At 47.4% G+C, this 16,374-nt stretch overlaps 1 protein-coding gene across 7 annotated transcripts in view; it reads right to left on the reverse strand.

Moving 5' to 3' along the window:
• Positions 1 to 16,374, reverse strand: part of CCM2 (CCM2 scaffold protein) — a 59,307-nt gene extending 42,933 nt beyond the window's left edge. For 2 of the 7 annotated variants that reach the window (XM_029232878.1, XM_029232871.1), the window contains exon 1: positions 15,653 to 16,101. In XM_029232878.1, the coding sequence (XP_029088711.1) occupies positions 15,653 to 15,723 (71 nt within the window). In that variant the 5' untranslated portion in view covers positions 15,724 to 16,101. Of the gene's footprint in view, positions 1 to 1,300; positions 2,299 to 12,339; positions 12,405 to 13,693; positions 13,758 to 15,652; positions 16,102 to 16,235 lie in introns of those variants that run through there. The other 5 variants (XM_029232877.1, XM_029232876.1, XM_029232873.1 and 2 more) reach the window with 5 other exon arrangements.

Below are 16,374 nucleotides of genomic sequence, written 5' to 3' on the forward strand. Positions count from 1 at the left end.
GTAGCCCTGAGGGAAAGAGAACCAGGAGTGAGATTCAGAGACCTCAGGAGGTGGAGCAGCCCCCAGGACGTAACCTGGTGACTGTGGGGCCTGAGTCCACTGCCTGCTCCCCACGAGGTCCCCCTGCATGCGACACGCAGCCCACCCTTCCAAAGTCCCAGAGCTGCCCCTCCCGGGGAAACACAGGAAACTAAAGGAAGCCCACCAGCTGCACATACAAGCCAACCTGTCCTGCTTTCACAGATACAATGATCACCAGGGTCAGCATGGAAGAGAAAGGGCAGGGAGCACAGGGGGCAAAGGAGAGACTGGATGGGGGCTTAAATTCTAGAGGGTTTAGAGGCATTTGAGGAGAACAGCATCCATAAACACAGCCGAGAGAGAGACAGAGACAGACAGAGGAAACAAGAAAGGTATCTTAGAAATTACATACATGATCGCTGAATAATAAAATGGGTGTAACTGAAAGCCCAATTAGTGGCCCGGAATACGGTGGCACTGTTACAAATGAACGTTCCAATCATCTTGATGATCGGCAGCACTAACTCTGAACCCCAATGAAGCAAAACGTTAGCCCCCCCAAAAGAATTCCATTCCTATTAGGATTGAGTCACAAAAAAATTGTACTCAGTGATTATCACACTTTGAATTTCACCAATGAAAATGTGGAAATTTGTTTTCTCTCTTCTGATGTGATACCTACTTAAAACCCTCAATGTTACCTCTTGGCCCATAAAGCCTAAAACATTTATTATCTGGTCCTTTACATGAAAAGCTTGCCAACTCTATCCTAGAACATAAAGCGAAAGATGAAAAATAAGAAAATATCGGGACTTCCCTGGTGGTGCAGTGGTTAAGAATCCGCCTGCCAATGCAGGGGACACGGGTTCGAGCCCTGGTCCGGGAAGATCCCACATGCCATGGAGCAACTAAGCCCGTGCGCCACGACTATTGAGCCTGCGCTCTAGAGCCCGCGAGCCACAACTACTGAGCTCACGTGCCACAACTACTGAAGCCCACCGCCTAGAGCCCATGCTCTGCAACAAGAGAAGGCACCGCAACGAGAAGCCCGTGCACCGCAATGAAAAGTAGCCCCCACTCGCCACAACTAGAGAAAGCCCGCGTGCAGCAACAAAGACCCCATGCAGCCAAAAATAAATAAATAAATAAATTTATAAAAAAAAATAATAAAAATTTAAAAACTGCCACAGTAGCATTATTTTGCTTTAAAACTTGACAGGAATTTTTTTAAATCTTTAACTATCCAACTGGTGTTCAAATTTTTCACCAATAGACTCACATTTTTTTTTTAATAGTTTGTTCAAATCAAGATGCGAATCAGGTCCATCGATAGACTGCCCTGAGCCGACACAATTCTTAAGTCTCTTGATGCATTTGTTAAATAGCCAGGGCAGGTCGTCCTGTAGAATATCCCACTTTCTGGCTCCTGCAGGCTGTATCTCTGTCAGAACTTTGAAGATGCTTCTCAGCCCCTGTATTTCTTGTAGACCGGTGGTTAGATCATGAGGCTTTATTTAACTCAAGTGCGATGCTTTTTCAAGAACGCTTCCATCAGGGGGCACATAATATTGGGCAGTGACCGGCCACTGATGGCTATGGCCTGGCCCCCTTTGTCTCATAGTTGGATATTTTTCAACAGTCTGGTTCCACAATTCCTTCATCATTTATTAGTGGAAACATTTACATAAAGAGACCTTTTCCCTCCTCGGCTACTTGGTCACCCTGAGGTACAGATCCTTCAGAAAAGTCAAGTTAAATGCATCATCCTTTCTCTTCAGCAATGCTGCTTCCTTGGAATCGCTGGAGCTAAACAATCCATTAGTCATCATCTTATGAACAATCCAATTGTCCCACCCCGGCCAGCGGCGGCCTCTTCAAAGTGGACCCTGGCAGCTGCTGAGGGCTCCTCAGACCTAGAATTGGCCACTGCTGCTTCTAGAGGAAAGTGCTGTTCCAGGCCCACTACCAGTCACCGAGGGTGTTCACTGCGCCTGGGACTTGGCACCAGAGAGAGTGAGGGAATAAGCACCTTGTGTTTAAGAGAAAAACCTCATGAATTCACAGTATTTCCAACCCAAAGTAGGATTACAGGGTTATTGATCACATTCTTTGGTATTATCTGCACCCACCCACTCCTCCTATGGTGAAAGCCAGTGTGTAATGTTGTTAATGTAACTATAGTTCCACTTTATCCTAAAACATATGGAACAGTGGCAATAATACCAGTATTATTACTAATAAAATGATTACTGGGCTTCCCTGGTGGTGCAGTGGTTGAGAGTCCGCCTGCCGATGTAGGGGACATGGGTTCGTGCCCCGGTCCGGGAAGATCCCACATGCCGCGGAGCGGCTGGGCCCGTGAGCCATGGCCGCTGAGCCTGCGCGTCCGGAGCCTGTGCTCCACAACGGGAGAGGCCACAACGGTGAGAGGCCCAAGTACCACAAAAAAAAAAAAAAATGATTACTGAAAACAATTTGCTTAAAGTTTTTTCGTTGCTTTTCTTGTCCTTGGTGTATGTCCCACTGTCGGCCTGCTGTCGAATTTCTATGATTTAATTACTTGAAATAACTCTTTTCTGTGGGGTTATGTCTTTTGTTTGTTTTTGCCATTTTTACTAATACTTTGCTTTTGATTTTTTTAAGTAATTTTTTTTTTTAATGTTTGGATTCAATTGTAATCCTTTAAGTCGTTACATGGTCCAAACTCACAAGGCCCATGCTGAGAGGTCAGCCCCTCCCCTCTAGATAATCATCGAAGATAGGGCTCCACGCTGCACCCTCCCACCCCGGCCCGCTGTGAGGCTGCAGCATGGTTTAGCGAGCCTGCACCCCAGGGATGGACTGAGGCCAAAATGAACAGCCTGGTGCGCGAACTACCTCGTGTTTTTGCCCATGTTTCCTTGGGGGAGGTTTCCGAAGTGGGATGCTGGGTCAGTCACCAGAGTTCAGCCAGACATAGCCCCTTATGCCCTGTCAGGAGCTATGCTGGTCGGTTCCTCATGCCTGACCAAGTAGGGATGTCTGCTGGCCTGAAAGGTGAGAAAAGGTCGCTCAGTGTGCTCTTAATTTGCATTTCTCTTATTATGCAAGAGTCTGAGTTGCCTTTTCAGACATTTAAAAGCCATATTTGAGTTTCTTTTTCAGTGAACTGTCTGTTCCCATCTCTTGACTTGTTTTTTCCTCTCAGGTCCTCAGCCTTTGTTTTCTCTATTTTTAGAAGCACCTTATATATGGGATATTTGCTTTTTGTTTTATAAGTTGTAAATATTTTTTCTCCATTTGTTGTCTTTTTACTTTGCTTATGTTTATGTTATCAGATCTGGTCTTTCCCCTCCTTGCTCTGAATTTTGAATAATAGTTAAGAAAGTTTCCTCGGGAATTCCCTGGCGGTCCAGTGGTTAAAACTCCACGCTTTCACTGCTGAGGGCCCAGGTTTGATCCCCAGTCAGGAAACTAAGATCCCAAAAGCCACGCGATACGGCCAAAAAAAAGTTTCCTCATCTCCCAGATCATTGAAGAATTCACCCATGTTTTTGCCTAGTACCTCCTATGGCTTAATTATTTTTGCTTTCATTTAAATCTCTGAACCACCTGTTCACCCTTGTGTACACTAGGAAGGATGGATCTGATTTCATCCTTTTCCACACGTTTGTCCAGTTACCCCAGTATCACCCATTACTCAGTTGTCCCCACTGCTATGAAACACCATTTTACTGGGCACTCAAGTTTCCCCATGGAGGGGGGTCTGTTTCTGTATTTTCTCCTCTGTTCCTGCAGCTTATCCCAGGACAACCCCACAACTTCAATCGGGGGCGAGACAGCACAACCCAATCTGGGGTTGTTCCCTCATTTTTCTTCTTCAGAGATTGTTCTTGCTTGTGCGTAACAAAAAATGAGCTTTAAGTCAAGTGGTCTCATTTCATTAACAAGCCCCATGGTATTGTTATTGGGATCTTGTTAAAAATTAATTCAGGGAGAGCAGACACAGTCACGATGCCACTATCCCACCCGAACACAGGTGTCTTCCACTTCTTCAAGTCCATGTTTGTGTGTTTGTGTGTTAGAGATTTTGGATGTTTCTGTTCATTTTAACCCTAAAGTATGTACTTGTAATCGTACACAGATCTTCTATTATACGCTGGCGTTCCAACAGGACGAAGGGAAAAGCCAAGCTGGCTGGAGGGGCTGTAGAGCAACAGGGAGGGAGGAGACAGCAACGGATACAAGAGCCCAGCCTGGGGTGCGGGAACTGGGGGGCTGGGGTACGTAGGGAGGAGGGCGAGGACCCCCAGGCCCCATATATTCCTGTGTTGTTGACTTGAACACTGACTGTGGTTTCTGCATTTGAGCTGCACTAGCTGTTTTCATCGGCCCGTGTAACTGGGAGAGAAGCTACGAGGCACTGATGGGAGGGCCTGGAGGCTGGTGTAGGTGACCCTGCATGGCAAGCCTTGACAAATGCATGGCAAGAGTTGCTGGCACCCCTAAAGGGGCCAAGACGCACTACTGAACCCATGTCTGGGCCCGAGGTTCCACCCAGTCAGCGTAATAGAAGCCACTGGTGCATGGAGCCCTCAAACAGCAGGGCCGCTGTCCCCATGCCACCTGGCATGGCAACCAGGCCTGAATGTGTTGCTGCCACTGATGGCTCCCAATGTGCCACCTCAGACACCACCAGTGCCTTCTGAAAGAATGCTGTGCCCTCTAGGAAGAAAACAAGTCAGTCTGCCTACACCTGGCAAAGTGAACAGCAGACCTTTATTGCCTGAACTCTCCATCGGCTGCCCAGCCGGCACGTGCCGAGTGATGGTGGGACTTCATTCTTGTGGGAGTCGTAGCAGACTGATGGCTCCCAGAGAGAACCACCTGCGAGGGTTACGTGCCACCCGCCCACCTCTGCCTAAAGGGGCAGGTCATGAGGAGAGCAAAGTCCAAGGCCTGGCTTCCCCGGGTCACCTGTGGGCCATCTGGACAGCATCATGGACAGCATGTCACACTCTGACCCCACAGCCACTAACAGAGAGGATGCCAATCCCTGATGGCCCCTTGGGATACAGAAGGCGCTTCTCCCGTAAGGACAGGAGCACCCGAGGTGGGAATGGGATGAGGGGGAGGAACGCTCACCGAAGGCAAAACGATGACAGCTCGAGCACAATTGGAACAAGTTCTCTCCCAACTGCATTCTCATAAGGTGAGACCCGCCCCAGAAACGCCCAACAGAAAGAACAGCTCCACTTAAAGGTAAAACTCATGCACTTCCATAAACAGGAGGCTGCACGTGGTCTGGCCCCAGAGGAAGCAAGGTCCACTACCTTACCCACACTACTGACTCAGGTAGAGCCTCGCCCACCAGACCGGTCCCAGGTCACGGATGGTAAAGCTTGCCTCACTTCTGAGGTGCATGACCCATGGAAGGCTGCAGCTGCCTGCATGACTGATCATGAGTGTCCCACAGTCCAACGCACTGGACACACTGACCAAGGGCCAAACATCCAGGTTCCCTGCTGCAGGACAGATGTGACAACCTATCCATGCGTCGAATCTTCATGGAGCCCGTGTAAGTGCCCACAAAGGAAGCGCTGCCATGGGCAAAGTCAACGAGCATCTCTACTAGAGCCTGACCCCCTGGTGATGGGCGACCAGAAGAGACTAGTGCAGCCAAGAGGACGGCCTTTGGAAACCTATCCGCATCCCTGGTGAGCACGTCATCAGGAATGTGATGGAAGCAACACAGGAGATGCGTACACGGACGCCGAGCACCTGCTGAGCGTAAGGGATGGGCAGTGCACATGCAACTCCACCTCCATAGAGGCCACCACCTCAGCGCTAATTCTGCTAAGGAATTAGGGGGAATTCCTGGGCCAGTTTTGCAATTTTTCTTAAGTTTGAAATTATTACAAAATAAAAAGATTCTTAAAAACACACATCAGGGCTTCTCTGGTGGCGCAGCGGTTGAGAGTCCGCCTGCCGATGCAGCGGACACGGGTTCGTGCCCCGGTCCGGGAAGATCTCACATGCCGCAGAGCAGCTGGGCCCGTGAGTCATGGCCGCTGAGCCTGCGCATCCGGAGCCTGTGCTCCGCAACGGGAGAGGCCACAACAGTGAGAGGCCCGCGTACCGCAAAACAAAAACAAAAACAAAAAAACCACACATCAAAATAATAAACATTTTACAAGGGTACACAAACAAAAGGACCTGCATCAAACAGGTAAGGATGGTTGCCAATGAAGGAGGGGCATGAAAGAGGAGTGAGGACTGGGGAATCAAAGAAAATGGATAAGTGAATAAATAAAACCAACAGAAAGCACCAGGACTTCCCTGGTGGCGCAGTGGCTTAAGAATCCGCCTGCCAATGCAGGGGACACGGGTTCGAGCCCTGGTTCGGGAAGATCCCACATGCCGCAGAGCAACTAAGCCTGTGCGCCACAACTACTGAGCCCACATGCCACAACTACTGAAGCCTGCATGCCTAGAGCCCATGCTCCGCGACAAGAGAAACCACGACAATGAGAAGCCTGCACACTGCAACAAAGAGTAGCCCCCACTCGCCACAACTAGAGAAAGCCCCGCAGCAACAAAGACCCAATGCAGCCAAAAAATAATTAATTAATTTTTTTAAAAAACCAACTTTTAAGTGCACTTTGGAAAATAAAATCCAAAATTATTAGCAAATGCAATTTTCATCTACTAGCTTGGCAAATATTCAACAGCTTGGAAATATGCCATGTGGGCAAAGATATTAAAAAACAAGCACTCTCATCATAAATTGCTGTTAAGAATAAAAACTAGGAACTTCCCTAGTGTCCCAGTGTCTAAGACTCCTCCACACTCCCAATGCAGGGGGCCTGGGTTCGATCCCTGGTCAGGGAACTAGATCCCACATGCCACAACTAAAGATCCTGCATGCCACAACTAAGACCCCGAGGAGCCAAATAAACAAACAAATATATTTTTTAAAAAAATGAAGAAGAAAAACTGGAACAATCACTATGGGAAACAATGTGTCAATATCTATAAAATTACAAATGTACATATGCTTTCCTGATAATTGCATTTTCAGGAATTAATCCTATAAGTACATTTACACACATGTGAAAGGTTGGTAGAAAGCTAATATCTGCATTTTTTTGTTAGAGCAAAATGACAACCTAAAAGTTCATAAACAGGCTACTGTTTAAATGAATTATATTAATCCACAGGAGAAAATGCCATTCAGCTCTAAAAAAGAATAAAGAATCTACATACTCATAATGAAAGAGCTCCAGAAAATACTGTCAAGAAAAAATAACACCAAAGAGGTTCCTATTTGCAAAAGAGAGGAGTAGATTGTATCAGAATAACTTTCTCACAAATCAGGGTTATGAACTCTAGGATCTAGAAGTAATAACACCCCAGTAGCGATAAGCACATCTACTGACCAGATCTTGGTTTCTAAATATCATTTCCACCGAGAGCAACCAGTGCTCCTTGGACAAATGTCAAGCTCAGGGCTGGACAAGAAAGTATCAGATGAACCTGGAGCATCTTGTGGCAAACGTAAGCAAGAACTCAGAGAGTACCGGGGGGCTTCCCTGGTGGCACAGCGATTAAGAATCCGCCTGCCAGTGCAGGGGACACGGGTTCGAGACCTGGTCTGGGAAGATCCCACATGCTGCAGAGCAACTAAGCCCGTGCACCGCAACTACTGAGCCTGCACTCTAGAGCCCGCGAGCCACAACTACTGAGCCCACGTGCCACAACTACTGAGCCTGTGCTCTAGAGCCCGCAAGCCACAACTACTGAGCCCACGTGCCACAACTACTGAGCCCACGTGCCACAACTACTGAGCCTGCGCGCTAAAGCCCGCGAGCCACAACTACTGAGCCCACGTGCCAGAACTACTGAGCCTGCGCTCTAGAGCCCGCGAGCCACAACTACTGAACCCACGTGCCAGAACTACTGAGCCTGCGCTCTAGAGTCCGTAAGCCACAACTACTGAAGCCCGCAAGCCTAAAGCCCGTGCTCCGCAACAAGAGAAGCCACCGCAGTGAGAAGCCCACGCACCGGAACGAAGAGCAGCCCCCACTCAACACAACTAGAGAAAGCCCGCGCGCAGCAACAAAGACCCAACACAGCCAAAAATAAATTTAAAAAATAAATAAATTTATCAAAAAAAAAAATACATGAAGCCAAAATGAACTGAACTACAGGGAGAAACAAGCAAACCTAAAACAATAACTGGAGACTTTAACACCCCTCTTCTCAATAACTGACAGAATTAGCATACAAATATTCAGTAGGAAACAGTTTGGCAGTGTTTTACAAAGTTAAATATATAGTTCCTATATAACTGGGCAATTCCATTAGTAGTTATTGTCCAAAAGAAATGATAACATATGTCCACACAATGGGTCATTCACAGATGTTCACAGCAGCTTTTCATTATAATACAAAACTAAAAAGAACCCTAATGTCCGACAAAAGGTGACGGATAAACAAACTGTGGTATATACATACCACAGACTAACACTCAGCAATAACATACACACAACATTATGGATGAATCTCAAAAACATTATGCTGAGTAGAGGTTCTTGCACACAAGCGTACTGTATGAATCCATTTGTATCAAGTTCTAGAGCAGATAAAACTAATTCAGACAATACTAATGTATATTGGAAATTAATCCAAACAGCAATAATCTATAGTGGAAATACAGAACAATGGTTGCCTGGGAAAGGGACTTCCTAAGAGGTAGGAAGGGAACTTTCTGATTGAGGATTACGGTCTATTTCTTGGCAGGGGTTTGGGTTACACAGGTGTATGCTTTTGCCAAAAGTTAGCTCATGTACATTTAAGATGTGTCCATGTCACCATAAATTTTACAGAGAAAGAAAACTGTAAACAAATACTGAACTCTAGTTAATGATACGCATGCTGAAGTGTTTAGATCAAAGTGAACTGATGTCTGCAATTTACTTTGAAATGCATCAGAAAAATAAAATGGGTCGATGGACACGTAGAAGGATGAAGAGATGGGTAGACATGAGATAAAACAAATATACCAAATGTTAATGGTAGAATCTAGGCAGTGGGTATATGGGTATTTGCCATAAAATTCTTCCAACTTTGGTGGATTCAAAACTTTTCATAATAAAATGCTTGGGGCGCGCGGGGCGGAGGAAGCGGTCTGTGGCTGTCGGCTCCTCTTCCGAGAAGGGGCACTGAAGATGCACATGTTTTATGTGGAGGCTTAGAACACAGCCTAAAACAGGTCTGACATTGGATGTACCTGCCTTCATCTACTATGCATATTTCAGAACATAAAATGTAAGAGCTATTTAGAGCAACACCTCTACCGGCAGTAATAAAACACTTAGACACAGTCAGACCCAAAACGCTTCCTGACATTGACAAGTAGGACAACATACCTGACACGTAGGCCTGTCCAAGGCCTTAGACTAATAAAACTGTATCCCCACCATGTAAACGGCAAGGGGAAAATGGAATATTCTAAACCACACCTGACTGTAGAGTTCATGGTAACGACACACAGGAAGCATATTAGAGATCTGGGGAAAAAACTGCATGTCATTTCAAACTATAGAATGAATAATAAAGATTCAAATAAATAAAAGTTTCTTCTTCTCAGAGTCACAAGTAACAACACAGGTGAGCCAGCATCTCCCACACCAGGTAACACAACAGGGTCAGAATGACCATTTTTCTCACTTTCCGAATTCAACTATTCTTTCCGCCTCCTGGGTTACAAGATACACTGCAGTTCGCCATCCTAAGCCTTGAACAAAAGCCCAAATTCCAACTTCCTACTGCACTCATTAAAGAGGATTTCTTTTCATGGCACTGAACACATCTAATGCCTGTGATCAAATGCCCTAATTCTTAACGCAATCCAGCAGAAAACTGCTACTGTTCAGGCACACTTCGGAGCAAAACCTGTAACATTTTTGGCACCAGCACACAGCTAAGAAGAAATGTCCTTTTTATTTCTACTAAATCGACAAATCCAAATCAAAACTCTGTTGCAATTGCATAACCATTAACACTGAGTGTCACATTTGAAGAACGGCCACTGGCCTTGGACTGAGAGGGATAAGAGCCAGCAAACGGAGCAGTGAAAGTGCCCACAAAGAACACGGGGCAGGACAATGGCACGGAGGCTGGGCAAATGTGGCTCAGCCCAATCCCCTGCTACAGACCCTAGGTCACATGACCACAGTGAGTGTGCGGTTTGCGGCCCACACAGAGCACATGCAGGTGGTCCCGCCACTCTGAGTAGCTCGTCCACGTCTAAGGCGACAGTGGAGACCAGGTCCTCAGAACCTCCAGGCTAGAATGAGACCAGGTCCCACCGAACCAGTCCTAGCAGAGGACTGACTGCACTAGACTCTTGTCACATCAGCATGATGTCTAGGGTATGCTTCAAGATAACCCACTTAGTCTGCCTGAACAAAGCACCACAGACCTGGCAGCTTCAAGAACAGTTATTTATTGTCTCGCAGTCCCGGAGGCTGGGTGTCCGAGACCAAGGGTTCAGCAGGGCTGGTTTCTCCTGAGGCCGCTTCCTCAGTTTGGAAACAGCCATCTTCTCCCTGATCTCCACAACATCCCTCTACTGGATGCACATCCCCGGTGTCTCTTTGTCCAAATTTCCTCTTCTTATAAGGACATCAGTCATATGGGATTAGGGCCCACCCTAGTGACCTCACTTACCCTTTTTCTAAAAAAATTAATTAATTTATTTATTTTTGGCTGTGTTGGGTCTTCGTTGCTGCACGCAGGCTTTCTCTAGTTGCAGCGAGCGGGGGGCTACTCTTTGTTGCAGTGCACAGGCTTCTCATTGCAGTGGCTTCTCTTGTTGCGGAGCACGGGCTCTAGGCGCACGCGCTTCAGTAGTTGTGACACGCGGGCTCAGCAGCTGTGGCATGCGGGCTCAGTAGTTGTGGCTCGCAGGCTCAGTAGTTGTGGCGCACGGGCTTAGTTGCTCCACGGCATGTGGGATCTTCCCAGGCCAGGGCTTGAACCTGTGTCCCTTGCACTGGCAGGCGGATTCTTAACCACTGCGCCACCAGGGAAGCCCAACCTCACTTATCCTTAATCACCTCTTTAAACACCCTATCTCCAAATGCAGACGCATTCTGAGGTGCTGGGGGGGGTCAGGGCTTCAACATATGAGTTGGGGGCGCAGGGCACAGTTTAGCCCATAACACCTGGGGAGCAGGAGTGGATGAGGAAAAAGTGTACCTGAAACAACCTGCTCATGCATTGATGATATTTGACATTGTGGCATTTGAATCTGCATTAGAAGATTTTCTCTACACTTGTACCTGATGTCTTCATAACGTTTCCTTATTCACTCTTATCAAATCACACTTCCTAATACCCATCCTCATCTGTCCTCTGAGCTCCGCTTCAAGCTCTGTGGCCACAGACCTCACCTGTCTCCCCAGCATCTGAACCTGGCGCACAGTGACAATGAACGATTCTTAAAGCAATGAATGAAAACCTCCAATGGCTTCAGCTGCACCCGGGACCAAAACCAACCCTACACACAAACACCCTGGGCTCCAAGCCCTCCCAGCACTTCAGGGCCTCAGTCCCCACCTTGCCTGCTTCTGTACATCACATGCATGGTCTCCCGGGTGGAATTAGCTGATGCCTGCCTGTCTCTCCTGATATGAGGGCACTGGCCCTCTCTCATTCTCTAACATGGTGTGAGCAGCTTACTCTCCAAATAAAATGAGACGGCCTCAGCCCTTCTCACTGTACTGAGCATGTAATAGGCACCCAAATAAATAAATAGGATGATTTCACACCAATCAGCTAAATCTACAGTACTTAACTGCATCACACCACAGAGTGGTGATGAGGATGGAGCAGGTGGGTTATTATTGCTGACAGAAATGAAGAAATAAAAGACTAACAGTAACTGCAGTGACCAAACCTACTGGGTACAGAAGGCACTTGTCCTTGACCTCATAGGGCAGAACACTGACAGCCCTTCCCATTCCAGAGCAGCCCCCTATTGCAGTACTATTGGTCATAAAAATGTCTTCCTCTCAAACGATGCTCAGAGCAGAAATAGAAAAGTACTAGAAGATTCTGATGTGCTTTCTGAACCTAAATTATCATGATCAGTGGGTTATCAATCTGACTGAAGACGACCAGGGAATTTACAGTTCCTAATGCAGAAAATTAATAAATACATGATACTATGTAAACGGTAATTCTCCAAACCAGAAGAGGAATGAGCCTCATGTTTGCCAGTTATTCTGGACTCATCTACTGACGGCCTGACGTCTGGTCTCCACCAGATACCTCCTGCAGTGGTCTTCCGGCCTCCTCACCCCAGGGTGCAACACTGCCATCGAAGAATCACTGTGACAACTATCCGAGAGGAAAGAAAACAAGGTAGAGAGGCCCAAATTCACTTTGTTAACCCATATTATGGCTGTGACACCTACAGAATCAATACAGTTATAAAAGCAATTTAGTAGGTCATGACCAGCATTTTAAAAAAAAACCAAAAAAAGAGAACAGAATAAAAAAAATCAGAGTGCCCTGCTTGTAGTAATAATTATTTCTTTAAACTTTCATTTCAGCGATACAAATACTTACACATATGCACACATACCTGTAGAGAAGGTATGGCTGCCTGAGGGCTGGTGTAGCTCAAACTCCCACTTCCTCACAGACACTAGCTAAGGGATGATTTGGCAAGTACGTGGGCTGATAACTGGGGACCCATAACCTAGAGGAATATTTTTCTCCCCACTTTTCTTATGGAAACTTCAAAAATTCACAAAAGTAAGCAGAATAACGAATAATGAATAACCACTGCCAAAGCATTCAGCTGTCTCCCCTCTTTTTTTTCTAGTCTGAGTAAAGCAAATCTCCGAAATCATATTGTTTCACCTATAAATACCCCAGTGTATATGTCTATCAGATCAGAACTTGACAAAACATTACAAATATTACACCCAACAAAATTAATAATAATGCCTCATTATCATTTACACCAAGTCCTACATTTCTAGGGTACTTTATAACCTTTGGTTTTTTTCATTTAAAGAATACAAATAAAACAGACCAATGTAAAACTATTTAACTTTGTTCAGGCTGAAATCATGGCTACCTGTGGTGCGACCTATGCCCCGACAGCAGCAGAAGCAGCAGAAACCGGGACCTGAACAAGGTTGAGGGCCAAGGGTGACTTCCCACAACTGTGTCTTCCCAAAGGCTGTGATCCGCATCTGAGTCAAGTGTTTTTATAAAAGTGCACATAATCCAACTCAAGTGTACACCTGAGCTTCCTACAAAAAGGAATTACATCCTAACAGAAGAGTATCAAAATGCATGGAACTTGGGTCTGCTCTGTAAGGAGGAAGTCTCATTCTCCAAGCCCCCAAGTAGGAATGGTGGCCTGAAAGGTACCAGTCACTCTGGGGACGTTCAGGCAGGAGAGTGACCTCCATGGTCATTCCTACTCCCCAGGTCCCACGCCTCTGGCAGCTAGTGGGCTTCTCTGTCCACACGTCCACACCCCAGACCTCCCCATCTTCTCATCAGCTCCTCCCACACCCCATCACCCAGCACCTTCCACGGGACATTACTGGCTCCAGTCACCATCATCGTGTGTGCCAAGGTAGCCTGAGTAAGGACAGGGCTGTACCTGTGCACTTTATATGAAATCCACTCTGGTCTACTGGTTCTCTGGCAGCTCGATGAGTCCTGTCCTGAGGAAACAGGCCACGTTAGAACAAGCCTGAATAACTGCTTGACAGGACACCAAGACACGCATCTGAAGACCTGAAGAGCCTATCAATCCACATTTTTACAAGGCTTAAATCTGCACTTTTTGAGGAAGCTAACTTCGAAAGAGAATTTAAATGTCCAAATGGTACTTTCATAAAACTATTAAGTCATTACTCGCTGCTTCTGCTTGAATTTGTGTATAAGTTTTAAAATCGATAGCTCTAGTTAATTTACGATAATGAGAACAACTTAAGCATCAAATTGACTGAGTTGGAGGTGACCTCACATTGAATGGGGGAGCAGAGCAGGAAGGTTCTACTGGCTTGTGATTGGCTGAGAGCAAGGGGTAAAGTGTGCTAAGTCGTGGCCTGGATAGAAATCTATGCCCCAGAGCTCTCTGCCTAGCCTGCCTGTAGGAAAATGAGATACGGCAGTGGCAGAGTACCCAGAAAACACAAACCTCCTGGCTTAGGCAACTGTGTAATAACGGGTTATCTCCTCTAATAGAGACAATGAAATGTATTAATCTTCTCTATGCCTGAATCTTTCCATTGCCCCCACTATAAAATTCTTGAGATTTACTGGTTCTATTCCAAAAGCTCAGGAATGTCTTACCACTTCTCTGTCTCTCTCAATATGCGGAATGTTCAAATGTTTCTTCCAGAGCTGGTTGAAAGTTCTGGGAAAAATTCATTCTCATCCTTCCCCATCAGATAGGCTAGTACCCACATGAAGAGAATAACTCTCCTTAGCAGGCACCATTTGGACTGATTGTGGAAGATACCGTGTGGCCAGGATTGGTCCTCTGCTAGGACTGAGCCAGCTTATCTACAGAATGCTGGCAGCCATGAGCACTGGTGACAGGCCTTCTCCTATAAGGGCCCTGGCCCACCTGCCTATCTGTGACAGGAAAGGATGCAACTGACTACATTTCTTGTGAAGGCATCTACCAGCTTTGGTAAAAACACTAAATAAACTCAGCTTTCCCCCTTTTTGGTGGGCAGCATCCCTCTGTGGTCTAATGCTTGCAGGCTGAATCACTTTCTTGGGCTGTTTTCCAGACTTAAACCATCTTTGTAGGTAACTGCAACTGATACTGCACTTAAATTACACATGTGTATTAATAACCTAACAAAACAATGAATAAAGAAAGTGAGAGGAGAAGCACTGCACAATTCCCCGAAGACCACCTGGCTACACTTCATTTCAAATACTTTTTTTAAATGGGACACCTTGTGATGAGTAATCGTCAACTGAAGGACACAGCTGGCTCTGAAGAGCAGAAGATCAGAGGATTTATCAAGGTCTGTTTTAAACTTGCACATAAAAGTGCACACACATTTATTAAAACGAAAATAACAGGTAAGACACTTCGATTATAAAGCCTGTATTTGAAAAAGATACATTTCATTGAAATCCATTTTACATTTTAATGATAGCTTATCTCACATGGTTATTTGTCTCCTTAAAATGTTGAGTTTCTTTATCAATTACTCTAGCTTGTAATTAAAGCCACATTTTAAAAATTACAAAGACTAAGGAGCCTCTTGAACTGTGTCCTAAATCCAACTGCCAAATGTAACGTCACTGAAATCACTCAGCTGGTATTAGGTAGAGCAAAACTCAGCCCGCGCCGGCCGGACCGGACCGTGAACGGGCTGTACCATGAAGAAGTTTTTGCTTTTACTTGGTACCCCAATACTGAAGTCAACTAAGCAGCAAATGTTTCTACATTAACCTTACACCCCATTTCTCAAGATGCTAACCCTGGAAAACTTTCTGGCCCATAACGGGGTCCAGCTCCTCTGCAGCCCCTAGTCACTGACCCGCGGGGAAGGCCATGTGCAGAGCCTGGGTTTGGGGGAGAGTCACTGACCGGAAGGGGCGGAAAGGCGTGGCTCCTTCCTCCCCCGCGCGCCCGGCCGGCAAAGGACCACCTAACCCCATTGTCCAGGGGCTCGCCTCCTACTCCATCGCGCGGAGACCGACTCCCGCGACCCTGTCCCGGGCCTGACCGTGCGCCGTCCACCCGGGGTCCCCGGCCTGCCCGCCACGCTCACCTCCAACAGTGTGCGCCCCCGGGCCTCCCCACGCCGGACTCCCAACCTGGGGCCTCCCCACGCCGGACTCCCACCTCGGAACTCCCCTTGCCGGGCCTCCCTACGCCGGACTCCCGCCCGGGACCTCTCCAGGCTGGAGTCCCACCAGACTCCTGTCCCGGACCTCCCCACGCCTAGCCTCCCCACGCCGAACCTCCCAAATCAGAACTCCCCTCCACGGACCTCCCCAAGCCAGACTTTCCCACGCCCTGCACTGGCAGACCGACGGGCGGCCCCGAGGGACCCTCCCGTGTTCCCCTCGTCCCCCGAACCCCAGCCCCTCCGCCTTCCGCCTGCCTCGGTCTGGGGTCCAGCCCGCCCCCCACCCGGCCTTCGGGAGGACGCGCCCCGCAGGCTCACCTTCTTGCCCTTCTTGCCCTCTTCCTCCATGTCGCCGCGAGCGGCCCCCGCGGCCCGGCCCGCCCCGGGAGCCCCGCGCCGCCCGCTGCCGCTACATGCTCGCCCGGGCCCCGCGGCTGCTGCAGCTCCTGCGCCGCTT

Source organism: Monodon monoceros, unplaced genomic scaffold (assembly GCF_005190385.1).
Source record: "Monodon monoceros isolate NGI ecotype Baffin Bay Population unplaced genomic scaffold, NGI_Narwhal_1 Super_Scaffold_2, whole genome shotgun sequence".
Taxonomy (NCBI): Eukaryota; Metazoa; Chordata; class Mammalia; order Artiodactyla; family Monodontidae; genus Monodon; species Monodon monoceros.